This window comes from Sciurus carolinensis, chromosome 2 (assembly GCF_902686445.1).
Source record: "Sciurus carolinensis chromosome 2, mSciCar1.2, whole genome shotgun sequence".
In the NCBI taxonomy this organism is placed as follows: domain Eukaryota; kingdom Metazoa; phylum Chordata; class Mammalia; order Rodentia; family Sciuridae; genus Sciurus; species Sciurus carolinensis.
In genome coordinates, this window is record NC_062214.1 from 4,148,529 (window position 1) to 4,164,483 (window position 15,955).

A 15,955-nucleotide genomic window follows, 5' to 3' on the forward strand; every position below is an offset into this window, starting at 1 on the left:
CCTGATCCTCTCTTGCAGACTGGAAGTTTCTAGAGGGCAGGGACCCCATCTGGTGCTTAGAGCTGAGCTTGGCAAAGGTGCCTTCCACTCGTCGTTCTTTCTCTTTCTTCCTTCTTTCCCTCTCCTTCAAAACTTTCTTATTTCACCTCTGGGCTTATTTATCTTTTCCCTTCCTTTTGTACCTTCTCTTCTCTTTCTTTCCTTTTACAATTAAGAACTAAGGGACTTGGTTTTAACTTTTCCCACCCCAGTAAAAGGACTGAACAAGACAAAGAGCTGCAGGCAACAAGGGAGGATGGGGTGACTTCTCAGGAAACTGACCTATAATGTGTGCCTGCGGCAGGCGGGGGTGTGGGGGGTGCTAAGTACAAAACTGTTTTCGAACCATAGTTCATAAATACCCTTCTTAAAAACATCCATATGTGTGGGTAAAGAACATGAGATAAGGAGAAACAGTCATAGCAGGATAAGGGCAGGGTAGGGGGATTTCCTGTAATATTTATAATGTCACTTTAACAATAAATACAATTTCTAGAAGAAAAAGGGCCAGGCCCAAGTGTGGTTTCCAAGTCCTGTAGGAAGCGAATGTGGGCAGTCTGGCCCCGTGAGGGGGAGTTCTAAGTGGGTGTGGTCCCCTGTGAGGGAAGGAGTTGGACATTTGGAGCAGGGGACTGGCAAAGAAACCCACCAAATAACAGAGCAAAGCCCCCTGTCCCCCCAGAAAGTCCAGGAGAGCAGGAATGGTTTAGAACCAAGCCCCCAGGAACCCAAGAAGGAGCTAACTCCAACCCCAAATGCCCCCAAAAGGTGGGTCTCTTTTGTCGCCAAGGTTTTTTCCTACATTTGGTCTAGAGAATTCTAAGTGGTCCCCACTTCCTGCGAGCGCACCCAGCTATTCTGGCTCTCTGCTGACCTCTGGTGGGAAGCAGCTCCATCGGCCCAGGGAAGGTGCTAGAAAGAGTAGCCCACCTGTGCCCCCCCATCCACCATGGCACCTATAGGAGGGCCGCTAACCTGCCTGAACCAGAATTCAGGGTCAAACATCAGGAGCTCCAGGGAGGAAGAGGAGCGAGAAAAGTTTTAAGGATCCTCAGAAGAACACAGGTACAGGAAGAGAATTCTGTAACGAACTCCAGGGAGGAAGAGGAGCGAGAAAAGTTTTAAGGATCCTCAGAAGAACACAGGTACAGGAAGAGAATTCTGTAACGAAGTTAGTTGTTACCTTAGAAGAGAAATGCTAATGTCAGGTTGGGGGAAATATTTGCCCGAATAAATGTTTTTAAAAATTCAGTTCCTTTGACTTTTCAGTTTTAAGAGGAGAGGAGAAAGTGTGAAAGCGTGTCCAGGCTACGTTTGGTGGAAAAGGACTAAGTTCTGGGCAGTACCTGGCCTAGGAAGACTAAGCAGCCCTTCTTGAGCAAGTGACCTCCAGCAGGGACTTCCCAGCAGGGAGGGCAGGAAGACTGGGGAGGGGGATGTCAAGAACACCATCAGGGGACCAAGGGATCTGGGCCCAGACCCTGCGGCTCCAGCTTCCCCCTCACTAGAAAGAGAAGCCAGCCTGGCCTGCCCTGAGTCCAGTGAGAGAGCTGGGATGGAGGGGGAGGTCTCCTCGTTCTTGGACAGTTAAGATTAAACATCAAGAAGAATGCCCTACCATGCTGGGGTGGGGGTGGGGGGCTGAGGAAACAGGAAGTTTTGAGGAAAGGACAGAAATTCAAATTTAGCCCTGAAATCCCGGAGGCCCTGTAAACAGGTCTTTCACAGGCGCCCAAATCCCACTCCCTCCTCTGCCACACCTTCCCACAGGGTCTCAAAAGCTCCCTCCTCAGGGAGGCTCCTTGGGTTTCCCTGTGGAAATGGGACCTCTACTCATTTGTCTTTTCCAGTCCTTGATTGTGGTGGGAAAGAAAGTTCCTTGCACCTCTGCTCCCAGCAAAATGGACCAGGAATTGTTAATTATTTACCAAAGGACAAAAGATGGCCCAACTTTGATTCCTATACAAATCTGCCACTTTGGAAGGTGCTTGTGGGGAAGCTATAGTGTGTGTGTGTGTGTGGGGGGCGGGTGCTGAAAAACCTCTTCTACTTAAACTTTTCATACACACACAGAAAGTTTTAAAGTGAGATTGATACCCCCTTTCCTTTTCCAGTAGAGGAAAACTGGTCCCAGGAGACCAAGAAATCTGCCCAAGGTCTCAAACTGATTCCCAAGCAGAATCAGGGCAAGGCACTGTGAATTTGGAGGTCACCCCCTACTGTGTTTTCCTGTGCTAGCTAAGTTCTACAAAGCCGCTAATTAAAATACCAGGATCTGACCTCAGATAAATCGGTCCACTGAAAACCTTTAACGAACACCCAGGATCTGGGGAGCAGGGGCTGCCTGCATCCTGGGAAGGAGGATCAGGGAGCGGGTGAGCAGCTAAGTCTTGGGCGCTGGCGCAGGGCAAGAAGAGTTTTGAAAAGTCAGGCTCTCAATTGTAAAAGCCGAGCGCCATCTGCCAGTCAGTTCTGAGAACCTGGTTTTATTTTATTGTTTCTACTTCCCACCCCTGAATAGTGTGTGTTCTTATTTCTTTCCATTAAAAAAAGAAAGAAAGAAAATGTATTTCTTGCCAGAAAGTCCCTTCTCTAATAAGAATTCTATTTTTTAAAAAATTCAGGGGAAAGGGAGAGAAAATACGAATGAATACGAACCAAGAAAGAAAAAGTAGGGGCTTCCTCAGGAGGCTGATTTCTGTCTCCTTTCTGAACTGCAAACTGCCGAGGAAGAGAAGGGAAACCCCTTTTCCACCTAAGGCAGCCTGCTGGTCTTCCTCTCCCTGCAGAGCTGCCTTAAAGTCTCAAGTTAGATCTTGACTAGGGGGATCAAGGTTGAAGGTGGGGGAGACCTTTGCCACCCATCAGTCTGAGTGTTGGGCCAAGATGGCTGCAAGGGTTTGGGATCCACTCTCCACTTGAGGACAAGTTTCCATCCTGAGTCCCCTCTCTTCACTCTACCTCAACACCACAGAAGAATTCAATGCAGAAACACACTCTGGCTTCCCCTTGGACCATTAAATACAGGCCCCTTCTCTGACCATGGCAGGGTCCCAGGAATACGCATCAGAATCATCATAAATACTGTCAATGCTTTTAAGAATCAAAATTTTGCCTTCTCTGGACGTCACTTGGCAAATGCATGGAATCGCAGAACTAAGTGCTAGAATCAACCAAGGTCACAGGGATGCGACCCCCAACCCTGCCCAGTTGCTAAGCCAGTGCTCTCTTTCCACTATCCTAGGGTCCTCCAAAGTTGGGTATCCTCTGTCCACCTCTTTCCCCGTTGATTCAAATCTTTTCCCCTTTGGGGCAGCATGGTGTAATCACAGTAAGCTCAAAATACCACTCCACCCTAGGACAGACAGTTTCCCAAGTGCTACACAGGTACTGGACCCGTGGGGGACTTTGCAGGATCTTCGCCCTTGGAAAGAGAGACCTTCACAAGTGTCCATCTGAAATCCTGCCTGCCCATTTGCTGTGCAAAACAAAATTATCTACTACATTTTCTTTCTTAACAACCAAAAAGAAAAAAAAAATAATAAAATCACATCAATTCTTAATTATAAATAGCTGCAAGTTTTTTGGCAATCCACTTAAAAAAATTTTTCCCCTAACGTCTGGGCATTTGTTTTTGGGTTCTGACCGAAGTCTTCTAAGCATTTCCTTGGAAAGAGATTGTACTTGGTCCTAGGCAAAATGTCAAAATCAACATTCTGAAAGCTAGCCTTGAATAATTTCTAGGACTCTGTAGTAAGGATGTATTATAGTTAGGGGGCTCGTGGCTCAGCTGAACCTAGGGCATAGCAAGCTAGTCTGAAGACAAGATTTTTATTTCAAATGATCCCTTGAATTTCACAAATCCAATATGTAATTTGCCAAACTACCAAACCATTTCTGCCTCTCATCTTAATCCTAATCATAAGAACTAGTGCTGGGTTTGTGGCTCAGTGGTTGAGTGCCTGCAGAGCCTGGGTTCCATCCCCAGCACCACAAACAAACAACAACATCAACAACAACCCTGCCAAAGAAGAAAACAAAAGAACAACCTTATGGTAAAAGCCGAAGTGTTTAAGTGCATGTGCCTCTGTGGAGTGGAGGTTGGTTACTGTCTTTATTTACTTTTCTTGCCTTTGCAATGAAGTTAAAGGTACAAATTGCAAGCTTCTTGAAGGGAAAAAACCAAACAAGCAAAAATAAAACAACAACAACAAAAAAGTCCCGTTTTTAAAAATCAGGGCTAGAGATATAGCTCAGAAGTAGGGCACATGCTTAGCATGTGTGCAGCTCTGGGCTCCATTTCCAGCACTGGAAAAAAAAAAATTCCTGATAAATGTGTACCAGCTAAACACTCTATTGAAAGACCACATGGGGGCAAAAAGAAAAATATTTTGGCCTCAAAATAGAATGAAGAAGTCACAAGTTTTCTTCCATAATGGTTATTTGGGACAGAGTCAGATGAAGTGTTAAGTGGGCAGACAGGTGGAGGGGGGAGACCACTGTTTAAAACCGCCATTGAGTCCTGTTCTGATTACTCTAAGAGATATTGGGTATAGAATCTGCCTTAGGACAGGGAAAATGGGCACTATGTTTTTTTCTGAAAAATTTTATTTTACCTTCTTCAGTAAAGTCGTTCAGAGGCACGCTTTCACTGTCCCCACTATGATGAGACATGAAGGTGTCAGGTCACCTTCATGTGGTAGGGTGGCCCCCTGAGTCCTGGCAATAAGGAGATCAAGCAAATGGGGCCCACAGACTCTGGTGGGCCACACTACCAGCCCAAGACTCCCTTACCAGTTGGTAAATAACCACAGGGGGCCACCACCCCAGGTGGTCGTGGTCGGCAGCCACCTAAGTGCTGGTCCCTATTGTCTTGGCACCCTCTCTACAGTGAGAGAGAATCGACTGCACACACCAGGCAGAGGGGGAATTCCCAGCCTGTGACAGAAAGGCAGCCCAATGAACCCCACCATGATTAAGGGCTAGACTCCAGTCACCTGACTCCACTCACCTACTGATTAGCTGGGGACGGACTGGGCTGATCAGTCTTAGACCAACTCATAACTTACTTTTTTCAAATAATTCCCTGGGTCACCTTCTCCGAGATTTCTGGAATCTGTTTCTATCCCAAAATGTAGTCACCAAAGTAAGTATGAACATGGCTGACGGGTTAGTAGTAACTGGAGAGACAACCTTCCCTCTGAAGACTTTTGTAAGGTGTGGAACTTATGACATCCGTGACCTCTAACTTCCCCTGAACTGGGTATGGATAATGTTGGTGCAGTGATTCTCACCCAGGGGTGCTATCTGGCAATAAATGGAGACAGTTTGTGTTGTCACACTGTGTGGTAGTGGTGGGTAGCAGGGTGGGGTGTGTGTGTGTGTATGTGTCTGGGACCAATATCTAGAGACCAGGGTGCTGCTAAATGTCCTATAGTGCACTGGACAACCTCGCTCCCATGATAAAATGTTAATGAGGCTGCTTGGAGGACCCCTCTGTTGGGAAGAACCCCCCAAAGTGTTTCTAAAATCCCAGCACATAGCTCACAGAAAGAAGTCACAGCATAAAACTTATAAGCTGGGTCTGATTAAAGCTTTGGGGCCTATTTAAATTGGGGTTCCATCCTGGGGTGGGGGGAGATGGTGAATGTGAATTAGGACCCTTCCCCACCTTTGCTGACTCTTCTTGTTCCCTCTCCTTTGTACTGTAGCTGTGATGCCTTTCCTTTGCCTTATACTGTCTCACCATCTAGTGGCCACCTGAAATATCAACTTGCTTCTCCGTCTCTGCGTCCTTCTAAATGCAGTTATTAAAACATTCATATTTTGGGGGCAGTGGGCAGAAGAATCTCTGAATGACATATATGATAAAGTTATAATAAGTTAATTAAAAGACCTATAGGCCTAGTAATGCTATCCAGCAAATGTACAGGAATTAAGATGGATACTTCCTAAGCTATCAAAAGCCCGCATGGGGCAAAAAAAAAAAAAAAAATCAAGGGGCTGGTTACAAATAAGGTCTGCCTTTTTTTAGGAGACATCTGCAGGGCTTCTGCTTAAATCCTCTGGACACTTGTGGATGGCAATAAATAGATGCCACAGATTACAAAGAGCATATTTTTGAAAGGATGTGTTCAAGCGGCTCCCAGCAACTTGAGTAGGTACTTACACCATGTTACTTCCCAAGTAACACCATCTATTCTTGGCAGGCTTTTGTTGTTGTTGTTTGTTTTGTTTTGCATCAACTGAATCAACCAGTTACTTTTACAGCTCTAGAAACTGAGGCACAGATATGTGGTCCCAGAAGTCCTGGGGACTTTGGATGGATACTAGCTAGGATGCAGGCACTTGTGACGATTTCCCTTGACAAGGGCGTGTCAAGCAACACTTCTTGGGTCCTAGACTATATTCCAATGCCTGGCCTTAATTTTTGTGTATCATCATAAGCATTATTGTTTTTTTAAAAACCCATGGCTTCAAACTTACCTGAACACAGGTTCCCTATAAAAATATCTTCACAGTAATTTATACACATTAGCAACCAGTCTGATACAAGGCAAATTGCTCCTATAGGAAAGAGGAGAGAGGTGGGTGATCTTTTGATTGAAGGGAGAGGCAAGAGCCGGGGAAGTCAGAAGAGCAAGACTCTTGCTGGCCAGATCCTGATATCTCTGTAAGAAGTAGCACTCCCTTGGCAGTGACACTGAGCTTGTGAAAGCTTCACAGTGACACTTCTGAGAAATAGGTACATGAGGTTTTTCTTCCCCATTATCAACTCATTAGAGGAAGTTTAAAGTACTTACACTGTCCCACACACAGAATGTGTGTGACAGTGTCGGAAACACTGACTGACTCATCACAAATTTGAAATCGAATAGCAATTTATAGTACCTTTATACCTCTCTCCTCGCCCCAGACTGAAGCATTAAAACACACTTAGTAAAATTCGAAGTTCAAGTTCTGTGGGCAGAACTGCACAAATCAGAACACTTGTGACTTCTCTCGAGGTTTAACAAGTTATTCTCAAGGCATCTGGGGTTTTCCCTCTCGGTGAGTACAGCAGAGGCGCCCTCCCCTGTCACAGGCCCCTTGCCTAACAGTCTTCCCTTGTTACAACCCAGCTGTCACAAGTGTAGGCCTGCTCCAGTCATTCTAACTGAAAGGTGTGTGCCTTGTGTGTGCTACTGGTTAGGGACCAAGGCACCCCATGCCTCAACAGAGTGTGTGATGATTGACAATAATAAAAGACAAGCACATTTTCTGTGTGGTTCCCTACCTCTTTCTTGGAGGTCTTGTCCTCTTCTGATTCCCACTGGCTGGCCTGCGTCACCGTCACCCTATAGCTGTTGGGAAGGAAGCTAAAGACACTTTTTTTTTTTTTTTTTTAACATGTGTAATAATCATAGAACAATTCAAGCTCAGGTCTTTGGGCTAAGCCACAGCATTGAATTGATTTATAGACAGGAGCTAATAAAGAGAGAAAGGGGAGGAGGGGGTCGGCAGGGTGATGGGTGAGACCTTCTCAGGACAAGTGAATAGCTATCCCCTGGTCTCTCTACCACGTAGCGCGCTTGAGTGACTTCACACAATCATAAATTTGATAAGGTGCCATTTGTCCGCTGCTTGAATTGACCTTTATTTACAAAATGTGTACAAAGAGTGTACTCTGAAATGTAGAGACAGAAAGGAGAAAGAGGTGCTGGGTACTTCCAGAGCTTGGACGTAAACAGTCTCCTGAGCAATATAGAATACAGCCCAACCACACCCTCACCTGTGCAGGGAGAAAAAAGCCCAGGAAGAAAAAAAAAACTTCTAAAAATAATACAACATTTGGGGGCCAGGCACAGGGCTGAGAATATCCTTCAAAATGCTTCTGGAGATTTCTCCAGTCACTTCACTTTTACTATCCTGTTCTCTTCTTAGAGGAATTAAGAAAAACATGTCTCCTCCTGACTGTTTTGGAAACCCCCCTTGTTCAAGGGCTTCTTGCCCCACCCTGATGGCCAGCTGGCATCTGAGCCTCCACTGAGCCACTGTACGGAGGCTCCTTTGGACTTAAAGATTCCTCAGTGACACTCCTAAAGGGAGGCCCAGACTATTTTTCTCTGACTCCCTAATGAGAGCTTGATCTTAAGTGTAGGGTGACCACATCAGAGTAGGAATGTTATGAGAACAAAGATCCATCCCATCCAAGTAAATGAAATGTGTTATGGTAGGGGTGAGGACTCACGTCCTTATTATGGGGGGCTACCAGGGGTGAAGAAGGTTAATTAGACTAACCACTGCTTTTAGTTCCCTCCTTTGGCTGTTTTAATTGATGGCAGGACTCTGCTGCATCAATTGGCCCTGTCCTTTCTATTTTGAAAATCACTCTTCCTGAGAAATTTGATATTAAAATGGACAAATAACATGTTGATTTTGCATTTCTTTAAAATCTTAGGAGGGACAAGGTAGGTCTGGGAAGAACCCCACCTTTGCTTTAGGTAAATAACAAAAAATAAAAACCCCAAGAAGTTCAGAAATCAATTTCCATTTGCTCTTTATGTGTCTCCTGGAAGGTACTTTATGCAGAGGCACTGGGAAGAGCTGACATTTTACTGGGGGTAGGGGTGGTGTGTGTGTGTGTGTGTGTGTGTGTGTGTGAATTTTAGAGTGGAAATTGACTCTAAAAAGATGGCACATGCCTGTTATTGGGAATTTCAAATCGGGTCCATTAGGTTACTTTCTCTAAAAAGAAATTTATTTTTGCTTAATATCAACCTTTCTGCATAAACGAAGGTGATTTCTTGCTAAACAGGAATTATCCCTGAATTAAAAGCAAGAAATATTTTTTAAAAAGAAAAAAAAAACCTATGAAGAATATTATGCAGTTATTTTAATAGAATCATTAGGTTCAGAGAGTTCTAAATACCCTAACACTATACATGTAGGCATGTAGAGGAGCATGTAGTTGCTAATGAAAGCAACTGCATTTTATTTTAAAATAATAATAATTATTATTATTGGAAATAACATTAAGTATTATTATTATTATTATTATTATTATTATTAATTACTGGAAAGCTGAGTAAGAAGAAAAGTTTTAGGTACTGCTACAGAAAACTACCGAGGAATTTAAAAAGAACAACAACAAGAAAAAAAGCCTTTAAAGAAAACCTGCATTTAGAAAAAAAGAAAAGGAAGTCCAACAAATAAACTAAGACTGCAGTGTCGCAGTGCTGGCAGATGAGTTAAGGCAAATGTGGAAATTAAATATCACCATAGCAATGACAGGTATCTCAGAAATGGGTAGCTCACATTTCATGTACACTCAATGGACATTTATAACCAGGGATCTGGCAGGGCCTGGCTGTAATTCAGACAGCAACAGACTACTAGACACCTGTCACTTGACAAGGGATTTTAGGAACACAGAGCACATTTACAACGATCATGCTTTACACTTAAATAATGCCATACAGCTTATTACCATGATTTTGGTAAGCATTATGGTATCTAAAATAGAAACCTTAGATCTTCTACTTACCTTTGAAGTCTGAGAAAAAGTCCCTGATATTTTCCCTTTTTAAATTTGCCCATGAAATGGGGTCCCATCATGTTTTTATTGCCCAGATTGTTTCAAAGGACTAATGTGCCTAGGTAGAAGACTTTTAAAAATGTAAAATGCAATCTGAATGTGTTATCATTATCATTACTGGTCACTGACAGTATTGAGAACAGTTGAGATTTTTCCCTTTCAAGTCAGGAGGGGATGTACAGAAAGGAGATAGCACTAATTCTCTTTGCTTAAAAACCAATTTTTCATGGTGGACAATGTGGGAAAATTTTAAAAATTAATCTGCCCATATGAAAAAAAATTCTTTCAGAGAAATCTATGGGAAATTAGATTTTAAAAAGCAGGGCAGAATTTCAGCCTCTGAGAAGCATAAATACTATTGGGAGAGAGAGAAGAGAAAATATAAAAATCTCTTTTAACTCTAAAATTTTGTAACCTGATAAGCCATGCCTTTCTCACTGCACCAAACAGCTCAGGGGAAGCATTCTAAATATGGGAAATGGCTGTATCAAAAAAGAAAGATAAAAAAGAAAAAAGGAAGAACGTTCTGTAAGGTGGGCTGCATCACTGTTGCACCTGGCAACATAAATAAATTATCACACAATTAATTGTGAATCACTGCATAAAGTGTCCTAGCAGAATAGTCAGTATTATATATAGCATTTGCCTGTACAATTTTAATAAATGCAGCAGAGCTTTAGAAGCTCTGATCTAGTGGCCCCTTTCAATTCTAAAATGAGGGGATCACTTCTGAATGAGGTTTACCAAAAAAAAAAAAAAAAAAAAAAAAAAAAAAAAAAAGAAAGAAAGAAAGAAAGAAAGAAAGTCTAGCCCACCAAAATTATTTTTAAAGGCAACAAAAACATGGATGTAATCTATTATTGGACAGGGTCAAGAAAAAAAAGCCTTCGACTCTTTGGATATTCTAGAATTTTCATCATGTTATTGCTTTCTATCTTTTTAAGATTCTCTGTAATGTGGTTAAGGTATTTGGGCAATAAAAATAGCATACGCACGTAAACAACACATTTTTAAAGCAATGAATGAATATGAATGTTGCAAACTAGGAACCATGTCAAAAGATGGCTCCTGACCTGCATTTTCAGTGGTTGGAATGTGAGGATGTCTTTTTCATGTGTTGGGACTAGAAATTTAGTAAAAAGTTCTTATCCTAAATATAGCTAAGTCCTTATTCTTCCTCTTTGCCCTCTTGTCAGTTAATAACTCAGACCCAGATGGGATACCTCTCTTGTCACTTCAGCAAGATGAAGCCAGCCTGTGGGAAACTAGCCTGCTTTGACAAACTGCACTGCTATGGTTTCAGGAAGCAGGCAACACTGGCCAGCTTTGGCCCAAGGTTTACCAGTCTGTTTTCTATACAGAGCTGTATCCAAACTTGCTTGACTATCAATACCCAAGGAGCAAAGGCACCCTAACATTTTTTTCTTTTTATGTTTAATTTTTTTCCCCCTGGGAACAAATCAAGGGGAGGTAAAGGGAAACGTTTAAAATTCTTAAGTCCTGACCCCAGACATGGACAGTTTGCTGCAGGATTGATGGCTGCATAATGGTATGAGCCTCCATTCTTGAGGGGACTCCTTAGTGAAGATTAAGCTTCTTCCTAGGAAGAAGCTTAATTTCTCAAATGAGGCAACTAAGGCCCCAGCATGTAGGGGACACTGTCAATTTGCCAACAAGGGGTCAGGTGAGCACCATCACTTGGGTCTCCTATCTTTACCCAGTTGTGTCCCTCCCTCCTCCCAAATCACAAGTTTGCTTCCCAGAACTAAGCTTGAAATATTGAAGTGGGTCTGTAATGGCAAAATCAGTTGTCTGCAGGGAACACAGTACACTGTTCTTGAAGGTTCTGTGGCTTTGGGATAGCTGAAATTTCAAACTACTTCCCTTTTGTATGTTTTTGGGTGAATGAAAATGTCATTGCTTCCCCAGGTAGGCAAAAATAAAATGATTATCACATGGAAAACTGATTTGTAGGAGACACATCACAACAGCACAGTTATGTCAATAATGTCATTAATAAAACCATCACATATTAAAAGATATTTAACAAGCAAATGTAGCACAGCATGAGAAATTGTGATCTTGAAATCCCTTGAAAGGTCTTTGAAAATAAAAAAGCAATTGATTATGGAGGTTTACTTTGGAAATTTCATTTAAATCACAGATTTTGACCAGTGTTAATTGAGACTGTAATTAACTGTGGCAAAAAGAGTTAATGTCCCAGATTTGACATGATGTCTGGAGAGGAGGGAGGAGGCCTGCACAGGGAGAGGGCACTGGGAGCTGGAGAAAGGTAGAGAGGGGGAGGCGAGGGCCTCCAGAAGCATTTTTCTATATAACAGTATTTTAAGTTTAATCAACAAGACCTTTTTTTTTTTTTTAATCCAAAGCCGTTTGGCAGAGGACCTTACCTGTAAGCCTTTTTGCCCCCAGCTAAAGCTGCTTGAAAAAATTCACATGCAAACATATATCACAAGTCATAGTCACAGTTTTCCATACTTTGTCCACATACTTAAAATACACTCGGAGCATTTAATATATATATTTTTTATTTTAATTGCATTTCTAACACAAGACATTCCACTCCCAACACACAACTCCCATTTTTTAAACCAGGCCCCTCCTACTATACTCTTTGTAAATGATTGGCTTACCTCGGGCTCTTCGCTAGTAAAAATAATTATATCATATTTTTAAAACATAGCCACGCCCACCCCCTCGGAACCAGTCCCTTGCGGTTTTGGATCTGGATTTGTCAACAGTGGGTTAAGTGTTCCCCCCTCCCCCTCCAGCCTCCCACCAGGTGAGCAGAGTGTGTGCAGAATACCGAAATTATGTTTGCAGCCCCAGAGCCCCAGATACCTGTGTGTCTGGTTTTTCAACCGTAAAGGCGGGAGGGTTTGGCGAACGAATGAGAAGTGAGGAAACGCTTAGCGCAAAGGGAAAAAGAGAGAAAGACATACAGGAAAAAGGTTACGGAGGCCCGCGAGAAGCGACCCCTCTTCCCCCGGCCAGCGGCCCAGCGCATTACCCAGGATGCCCCGCCACCTCTCCCTGCGCGTTTTCGCGCCGCTTGCTCGCTGCAGAGCGCCCGCGCACAGGTACCACAGGAGTGTGCGAACACGGAAAGTTTTTGCCCGCGCCATGGCGCAAATCACAAGACAGCCTGTTTCCAGGTACAAGTACACAGTCGGCGGGTAATTTGGGGGTGCTGGGGATGGGAATTGGGGGACACTTGAGCATATCATGCACAGGCGGACACAAAATATGGACACCAACACACACCAACAACAAGCTGTCTGAGTCCAAGCAGCCGTGCCAGGCGAGGCGGGGACGCGCCTTCCCCAATGACCCCAGCCCACCATGGCCCCAACCAACGTAGCCAGGGGAGCCCCGGGGCCCCTCCCCGGCAGTTCCTGGCTCACCTGAAGCCCCCGCCTGTCCAGCTTACGGTCGCTGGCGCTGGCGCTGGCCTCTCCAGCCGGAAACGACCCCCAGTGTCGCTCGGCATCACTTTTCTCCCTGGAGGGCACATACTTCGGCCACCCGAACCCACCCAAACTCCCCTCCCGCTCCCAGGGCAAAGTTAGGGTCCCTCCCTTGAACTTCTAGCAGGCTCTTCCCGCCTTTGACAGGACCCCTCCTCCCTCTTTTGAGCCCCAAGCCCCACCGGGCAGCCCTGCCACCCCCTCCCTGGGTACCCTGGCGGCCCTGCTGCCCGCAGGCAGAGTCCGCCGCATTACCTAGAAGCAGCAGGCGGTGCGTACACATGTAACCCATCTTTTCGTCCTGAAGTTGCTTGTCGATGAGCTTGCTGCGTTTCTTCGCTGCGCGCTTCTGGGCGCGCATCTCAATGGCTTCTTTGCGCATCTGTCTGCGCTTCTCCGCCAGAGATACCTTCTTGACCTTGGTGGGGCTCGTGGCTTTGGGCTGGGGACTCTCAGAACGACCGAAGCAGCCCCCGAAGGCTTGCATGAGGAAGTTGCGGAGTAAGTTGCGCCGGGGCTTTCGGCGACGGCGATTTCGCCGCTGGAACCACTGGAAGCAGCCGGTGGTCCCATCTTCGGACTCATCACTGGAGGAATCGTCGTCGCTGGCGGACCCCTCCTCCTCGTACCTGCGGCGGCCGCGGCCACGCTCAGCCCTACCCCGCCAGGCAGACGCCCGAGTAGGCCGCGGAGTAGGCGGGTCAGCAGCCTGGATCTCGGGGCTGGGGGGTCTAAGGAGATGGAGCTTGCGTCTGGCCCCTGAGGCAGGGGCGACAGGGGCTGCCCGGGCGGCAGGGGCTGCCCGGGTGGCAGGAGCGACAGGGGCTGCAGGGGCTGCCCTGGGGGCTGGATCGGCTGGGGCAGCAGGGACTCCCCCGGCATCAGAATCGGCTGGGGCGGCAGAAGCTGCCCCGGCGTCTGGATCGGCTGGGGCGGCAGGGGCTGCCCCGGCGTCTGGATCGGCTGGGGCGGCAGAAGCTGCCCCGGGGTCTGGATCGGCTGGGGCGGCAGGGGCTCCCCCGACATCTGGATCGGCTGGGGCTCCCTGGGCGGCATCGGTATCGGCTGGGGAGGCATGAGCTGCCCCAGCGTCTGGATCGGTTGGGGCGGCAGGGGCTCCCCTGGCATCTGGATCGGCTGGGGCTCCCTGGGCGGTGTCAGCATCGGCTGGAGCGGCAGGGGCTGCCCCGGTGTCAGGATCGGCTGGGGCGGCAGGGTCTGCCCCGGCATCAGGATCTTCTGGGGCGGCAGGGACTCCCCCGGCGTCAGGATCGGCTGGGGCGGCAGGGGCTGCCTGGGTGTCAGGATCGGCTGGGGCGGCAGGGGCTGCCCCGGAGTCAGGATCGGCTGGGGCGGCAGGGGATCCGTCCCCCGGAGAGGGGACTTTTCCTTCCTCCGCAGCAGCGGTAGCTGAGCCTCCTTCCATCTCGGCTGCTTCTCCCTCAACTGGGGGTCTCTCTGCTCGCTCTCTCTTATCTGGGGCTCCGGAGACCTCGATGGGCGGGCCGTCATTCGCGATTGGGGGGCTGTCCATGTTGACGGGAGCGTCGTCGACCCCAATGGGGGCGCTGCCAATCTTGAGAGGGGGTCTGGAGATCTCCATCGGGGGGCTGTCGACCGCGAAGTTAGGAGCAGGTCTGACAGCTTCTCCAGATGGGCTGCCGATGGCGCCTGGGACCCAGAAGGGTGGCGCGTTTGCGGCGGGAGCGAGGCGGACCGCACTCGGGACCGCGACTGCCGTGAACTGGCTGCCACCGACGACTTGTGGGATAACTCGGGGGAGCCCGGGAGGTGGGCTGTCATCCCCAAATGCTTCTCCATCAAGCTCAAATGGCATAGCCTCCTCAGGGGGAGGGCTATAGCCTCCTCTGAAGCCAGCATTTGCAGGCTGGAGGACTCTGGGCTCCTCGGGAGGAGCTCCAGGGACCCCTGCACCCGGGCCTCCTGGAGCAAGGTCGGGGACCTGCAAGAGAGGTTGGCTGCGGCCTCCCTGGGTAGGCTGGTCAAACTCAAAGGGCATAGCTTCTTCTGGTGGAGGACTGTAGCCTCCCAGGCCTGGTCTCTCACCACTGAAGGTTCCGGGCTCCATGAACGCTGGGCCCAAGGCCTCGAGGCCTGCAGGGGGCCCAGTGGGGAACCCAGGCTGCTCCTGGGTAGGCCAGAAACCTCCCAAGCTGGGCTGCTCGACCTCGAAGGGCATGGCTTCCTCAGGAGGTGGGCTGTAGCCTCCACTGGCTCTGGCTTCCTCGAAGGTCTGGTTGAGGCCCTGGAAGTTGGGCCTGGAGACTTCTGGGGGTCCGCTGGCCTCGTTGTCACTCTCGATGGGGATGGGCTCATTGTGAGGCGGTTGGGTCTCCATCTCTTCGGCTGGGCTAGGCCCAACACTGGGGGCAGCTGCCCCTGGGGCCTCCAAGGGTGGTTGCTCGGGCTGTTCCCCGATTTCAGGGGGGATATTGCGTTGTCCTGACATATTATTGCCGTCGAGGCGGTTGCGCATGCCCATAACACGGTGGCGGTCTCTTAAAATATATTGGGGCTCCGTAAGACGGAGCACCCAACCAAACTAGGGTCAAAAATTGTTTTCAAAAAATATCAAAGTACCAGTTGGAAAGTTCTCCAACCTTATTTTCCAACCCTTATGAGGTTGGGGGGCTCAGGGCTTGGAATCCCAGACCATGGTCGAAGCAACTCAGTTCTTGCTCGCGGAGTCTTGACTCCTTCCTGGTCACTTTTGTCCCCTCAGGCTGTCCCCTGACCAGCCACCCCTTGGCCTGCTCTTGTTCCCTCTTCTCTTTTTCAATGCTCCAGGCCAGCTCCGCCTGCTTGGATATGAGGAGCGTGCCGATTCGGT

At 47.4% G+C, this 15,955-nt stretch overlaps 1 protein-coding gene across 4 annotated transcripts in view; it reads right to left on the minus strand.

The window, feature by feature from the left end:
* Gnas (GNAS complex locus) overlaps positions 1 to 15,607 on the minus strand; it is a 50,856-nt gene extending 35,249 nt beyond the window's left edge. For 2 of the 4 annotated variants that reach the window (XM_047538022.1, XM_047538017.1), the window contains exon 1: positions 13,360 to 15,607. In XM_047538022.1, coding sequence (XP_047393978.1) covers positions 13,360 to 15,607 — 2,248 coding nt within the window. The remainder of the gene's footprint in view (positions 1 to 13,359) is intronic. The other 2 variants (XM_047538026.1, XM_047538023.1) reach the window with 2 other exon arrangements.
* Positions 15,608 to 15,955: the final 348 nt, after the last annotated feature.